The 6306-nt window shown below is 45.5% G+C and overlaps 2 protein-coding genes across 4 annotated transcripts in view; both read right to left on the minus strand.

Moving 5' to 3' along the window:
- SORT1 (sortilin 1) overlaps positions 1 to 3071 on the minus strand; it is a 59204-nt gene extending 56133 nt beyond the window's left edge. Inside the window, exon 1 of one of the 3 annotated variants that reach the window (XM_074318968.2) lies at positions 2663 to 3071. In XM_074318968.2, coding sequence (XP_074175069.2) covers positions 2663 to 2980 — 318 coding nt within the window. In that variant the 5' untranslated portion in view covers positions 2981 to 3071. Of the gene's footprint in view, positions 1 to 2295; positions 2317 to 2662 lie in introns of those variants that run through there. The other 2 variants (XM_074318969.2, XM_074318970.2) reach the window with 2 other exon arrangements.
- The window catches only part of PSRC1 (proline and serine rich coiled-coil 1), a 97281-nt gene that overhangs the window by 80309 nt on the left and 10666 nt on the right, over positions 1 to 6306 (minus strand). The gene's annotated exons all lie outside the window — the stretch shown is intronic.

The following is a 6306-nucleotide window of genomic DNA, read 5'->3' on the forward strand; positions in this document are numbered from 1 at the left end:
CATCTGTTTCTTTAAGACAGAGTTTCATGCCTAACCTCAAAGGGGTGCTTATAGGAGGAATGTTTTGAAGCAATCCAACTTAGCAACCAACATTAATAGAATCTTCTAGGCTTGCTCAATTCCTCTCATGTACAAAGGTTATACATGGCATGAAGGAAAAAACTTGAAGGAAAGAATCAGTTAAAAGTGTGGCATGAAACAGTTTGTGGTAAAAGGCAAAAGGAAGGTTATTTATTGAGTGTAAGAAAAGAGCATTTATAAGTATATATGTACACTGTTGGATTTCATGAGTGAAGGATCCTGAAATATAAGTCATTAGGGCACAGGTCTCCTTATACCAGAGGAACATAAAAGCACTAACATGGTTTTAGTTCTACTTCTGCTTTCTTAAGGTAAGTTAAATGCCAGTAAGTCCTCACAAGCCAAATAAGCCGCAGAAACAGGTCTAGGAGATCGGCTAAAACCTTCTGAGGCTTTTCAGTCTCCAGTCTGAGTTATCTTTTCTTAGTGTCCTGGCCTCCCAGCATCTGGAGGGTGGGTTTTCACATACATGATGAATCAATGTGACTTGACATGGACAGCGAGTTATAACAAGTAAGAAGAAAATCAGGAACTTTGGATTTTTCCTGCGAAGTGAATCCTGTCATCTTATAAAAAACTCCTCTAAATGGCACTTTCCCAGCTATACGAACGTATACAATCTCTCCAATAGAAAGTGGTTCTGTCACGCTGGTACTTTCATTTCACACTGTTTACAAAGGGCCCTACAATACTAGATATCTTCAGTATAGTTCAGAACGATTTATTATGACTTTTAAAAAGACGTAACTGAAAAGCAGAACAGACGACTACATGACAACTCCGGGTTAAGGTGGTGGTCCGCTCGAACCACCACTTTACTCGACCACTTCTAAGGTGAAGATCGTTAATAACACTTGCTCTTTAACCACATCTGCATGGTCCAAAAAGGATGGGATCTCTGAAGAAGAGACCGTGATTGATTAACACATGCAAAAGTAGTGACTTAAAATTATGTCACTGGAAGAACACTGAAAAAATAATAAGCTAAAAAAAATCATTGGGAACAATAGCTAAATAAGGTGAAAGAAAACGGGGGAAGTGTCTTTACAAATGGACTTCAAAGAATAAGGTTTCAGATATGCTCTTGAGTAGATTTGGCCTAAGAACCCCTTGAGCCAGTTTAATCAACCAGCTTGCTATAGAAATCAGTATAGTGCAAATGACATATCAATGCAAACTAACCAGGGAAGACTCAATTACAGGAATGAATCCAGAAGCAGCAGCAGATCCTAAGGGAATGTCAACCAGGAAGAGAGGAATCTGAAATATGGGGTAAGAATGCTGTGTCCAGCTGGCTCGAGGAAGGAAGTAGTCCTGTTATAAATTAAGCATCAGTATCGCAAAGCCTTTCTCAATTCCCCACTGGGAGGTGGAAGTCTACACGATTTATTTCTCCCTTCATCAAACAGGAAGACTTTCCAGTACTCATACCACCCTACCTGCACCCAACCTGTCCCACCCGCCAGCACTACCTCGGCCAACTTGAAGCAGAGGCTGCTTGGACTGCATGAAGTGGGCTTATCCCTGCTTGTGCCTTGACTGCAATTGACCTGGCTCCCACATCTGAGAATTCTGTACAGGTAACAGGTATAGTCAGTCCCAGCAGGGGGAGAAAGATAGTTCAAGGGGAGACTGAGATTCCCTGATGCGAATGTGGCTATTCAAGGACAAGTGCAGTTAGCCACTCATCTCTGTCCCCAGGTGCAACTCTTTGCAAGAGAAAGGGATATAACAGAGAAATATATTACATTGAAAATAAGTTATGCAAATGTGGGTAGCCATAATTAAATCGTTAGTTCTTGAAAAAAGACGAGGAAGACGGTCAAGCTGCACTGGAGCCAAGAGCCAGGATACACTCCCATCTGCTGGCTCTGTCAATCCAGTGGTGCCCAAAGGTTGAGCTGCTTGTCTCCAAGGATGGAACTGCAGCAATTTTAAAAGTTTCTGACTAGGACCTAGCTCAAAGCAGGGTGCCTGCAATGTGTTTCTTAACAGTTGGAAACCTTGTTACAGGACACAGATTTCCTGGTCAAAGTCCGATGACACCATAGAAGGTCAAACTGAAGGCGTTTTAAAGAGAGAGAACATAGATACAGCCATCCCATTTCCACGCTTGCTCCTTTACCTATGCCAACACACAGTAACCGAACAACTGCGTCGGGAATTCTGAACAGCCCCCTACCCACCCTGAAAGTACTGACCCAGAGAACACACCTTTGCTTTTGCGCAGCCCAACTTGTGCAAACACTTCAGCGGTAACTATTCCTCACCTTCCCGGTGAGGTACAGCGTTACTGGGTCCCGATTATTTATACAGACGGAAAACAACGACGCTCAAGAGATTTTGACAACTTGAAAAAAGGAATGCCGTGAAAGGCTAAACCGGCCTCCCCTGTGACGAAAGGGCCGCTGCCCGGGCCGGACTCCGCCCGCCGCAGTTTCGGGGCCGCGGCCTTGGGGGGCGCGGCGGGGGGCGAACTGCCGGGGTCCCCTCGGCGGAGACGCGCGGGCGGGGCGGGGGCGGGGGCGCCGGGGGCGGCCCCTCGCAGTCCGGGCGGCGCCCGGGCCCGGCGCCCGCTCACCTGGTGCGTGTTGTTGCCCAGCCTGGCGGCGAAGTCCGGGAGCCGGCCGCAGTCCTCTTCCTCGTCCTCTTCGGGCGCGCTGCGGCGCCAACGGCCGCCGCGGGGAAACAGGCCCCCGGGCGCGGCCGCGCGCAGCCCCCAGCTCACCCCGACGGGGCCGGGCCAGCGCGACAGCGGCGCAGCGGGCGGCGGCGGCGCGTCCAGCCGGTCCTGGCCGAGTGTCGCCAGTGGTAGCAGCGGGAGGAGGAGGAGGAGGAGGAGACCGAGGCCGTGGGGCCGGCGCGAGAGGCCGCCCGCAGCTGCCCCGGGCCGCTCCATCGCCGCCGAATGCCTACGCCGCCGACACCTGCCGCCCGGCGCGCCCGCCCACCCCCGCCGGCGCCGCGCCACACCCCCGAGCCCAGTCCGGCGCTCCTTGGATACGCGCAGCCGGGCCTCTCCGCCCCCATAGGCCGGCGGCCTGTCCTTCTTCCCCGGCCCGCTCCTCATTGGCTCGCGTCGCCTCCGGCTTCGGGGGTCCTGGATTCGGATGCCAAGATGCGGGACTGATTGGCTGGAACGTGGCAGAGACGGCTGAGGTCATCCCCCGCCTCGCCCGCGTCTCCAGGGCCGAGCTTCCAGAGTTGGTAGGAGCTTTTCCCTCTTCCCGCGAAGCTCCCCGCTCCATGGCGCCCAGAGCCCTCGCGGCTCCCAGGGGCACCCTCAAGTCGGGGCTGGTTTAGAATTTCCCCCAGAGACCTCCCCCCAACCCCCCAAATTCTTTGGGTTGCGGCAGCGCCGGGATAATCTCAGGGAATCCCTGAGCTCGCCCAGCTGGAAAAGGGGGGCTTCGTCATGAACCGGTGCTTCAGGTTTTAAGCTCCGCGCACTGGAGCGCCCATTGTCTACTGAAGCAGCCTTTTGCTGCCAGAAAGGTGAATGCGAATTGTGTGGGCTAAAGCCTACGGAGAAGATAGACATCAGGACATCCGTGACTCATGCAAGCTATAAGAAAAGTCTCTCCACCACCTATGGCCTCATTCACCTTCTTCTGCAGGGAGTTAGGCCAAAGATGGGGTTGCTTATTGGTTTTCCTGGAGGTAGAAAGTAGCTTGGACGCTAAGGGCAGGTCAGAGCGGGCAAGACGATTGCCCAATGCCTGCTTCAGACATGCTCTTTTCATAGATACATATTTATCTCTACCAAAGTGCCTGAACCTTACATTTGCATAAGTGTGGTTTTCAGTATATGATGTCCCCTAAATTAGTATCCCCCATCCAATAAATAAAACAAAACCTCTACGCTTTTCCCTTTAACTCAGAAACTGCACACATAACTTCTAGAACATGCAGTGCAGGTAAAACCAGTTCTGGATCTTAACAAATCCCATCCCTTCAGAATGTTAGTTGTTCAGTAGAAAATGTAGCAAATAGAAAGATACAAAGTGTGCAAAACGTTACTCCCAAATAAAGAAAGCAACTAAAAATTACTTTTAACTAAACTGCAGGTAAGCATAAATGAAAATGTATCATTGTAGAGCAAAATGGTGCACTGCACCTCACTCAATACAGTAAAATTCTTTGTCACGTTAATTAGCAAACAAAAAGATTTTTACAAATTTACTTTTTTTTTTCCAGGACAACCATAGTAAGACAGAAGTGAAAAATACTTTTGAATAGCAGGATGGGAAAAATCATGAGAATAGTCTTCCAAGTTCTCAGCTACTGAAATGACAAGATAAACTCCATGAAAACTAGTAAACAATTTGTTCCTTTCTATTAACCATCATTGTCAGATTATTTTTTAAAATACAGATTATTTTTTAGTTTATCCAACTATGGAGTAGATCACAAGACAGTCAGTTCCAGTAGCATGTGATAGGAGGGGGGGGTAAGAGAAGAGGGACGATACAGGAATATTTCTTTGTTCGGTGACACAAAGATGAATGGTCTATTGTCTTACTGTCTGAAAAGAAAAAACACAACTCAACAGTGACATCTCCTGGAGAAACTACTAAATACTTTTTAACTCAGTATTAAATAGTAATTATCTGTTACCTTCACTTTTTAATATATTGCATTTAGTTATCATTATATGCTTACAGAATACATATTTCCTTCCTCAAACTGTTATCAGTTGCTGGAGACATGATACCTTGCATTTGGCACTGAGACAATGTTTGAGTGCATAAACAGTTTTAGTATTTCAGTCTAGTGACACGGGTACGTACTAAATACAAAAGTTGCACTGCTGACAGATCTCTTGTGAAAACACTGCACATAAGATGCTACCTGACTTGCAGAACTAAAGTATGTCAAGTTATCTTATTACTAAAAACCATACTGTTCTCCAAGATAAATTCTGTAGCAAAAAAGCAGTTAGACATCACAGAGCCATTCTTTTCCTCGTAAGATCATTTCTGTTTCAATTGGACACAAGAACAAATCTTGTAGAAAGTTTTAAAATTCTACAGTAAACCAAAGTTCTCTTTCAAGAATGCTCTAATTCTATCTTTTCAAGAATTCTAAAATTCGAATTACAGAGGGTATGAAATGTACTGTTTCAGCAGTTTTTTGTAAGGTATGAATGAATACACTTGCCGAGGCAGTGAGAGAGAAAACAGTGCAAGCTGAACCTAAGAGACATACACGAAGAACCATTAGTTAGTATTTGGTTTTCCCCACACAATATATGTAATTCAGAGACACAGTTCTCACCTCTCCCTAAAGCAGCATGTTTTGTCCATTTCCGCATTAACCTACGCGGAGTTAAAGGGAATATTGTCTAGTTCACCCTTAGAAGCTTCATGGAAGCACAGACCGTATCTACTATTTACACAAGTCTGTCCCCAGTGTCTAGTACGTTACTTGGCATATAGTAGGTAGGTACTCAATAAGCTTGTTAAATTTGAATAAATAGAAGTTGAGATAGTATTTTTTCAATGACATTTTCTATTAAGATTTGATAATAGGTGAACGTGAGAGAAACTAATCTCATGATCATCACGTTATACCGCGTTTCCCTGAAAATGAGACCAGCCAGACAGTCAGCTCTAATGCATCTTTTGGAGCAAAAATTAATGTAAGACCCGGTCTTAAGAAAAAAAAAAGACCCAGTCTTATTGTAAGACCGGGGTCTTATACGAATTTTTGCTCCAAAAGACACATTAGAGCTGATGTCCGGCTAGGTCTTATTTTCGGGGAAACACAATATTTAGTAACAGGGTTCAAATCACTAGAAGTTAGTCTCTAGAACATTGGTGACCGACGCAAGTTGTTTTTTTGCTGGACATACAGTATGAGTGTAATATGAATTCAGCCTACTTAAATCGTTTTGATATCAAGTACAACTTCCTACAAATGTTAATGAGTATACAATCAATTCTCCATTATCCACATGTGGATTAGTCATGTTGTGGATAGTGTAAGTACATTTCAAATCTCAATGAGATTTCCCTATTACTCAGTAGGTGTCTAGGCTTCAAGGGACATGGCATTGTAAAATCAAGAGTTGATCTGAAACCAGAAAATCCAAGTTCACTTCCCAACAGCTTAATTTTCTGTGTCCATAGACAAACAGCCTAAGATTCTTCATCTGTTAAGTATGATCAAAGTATCTACTTTATATGGCCATTCCCAACCAATTGCATGATGGCAGCTCTAATG

This window comes from Rhinolophus sinicus, chromosome 7 (assembly GCF_057876585.1).
Source record: "Rhinolophus sinicus isolate RSI-liver-muscle chromosome 7, RSI-T2T, whole genome shotgun sequence".
Lineage (NCBI taxonomy): Eukaryota > Metazoa > Chordata > Mammalia > Chiroptera > Rhinolophidae > Rhinolophus > Rhinolophus sinicus.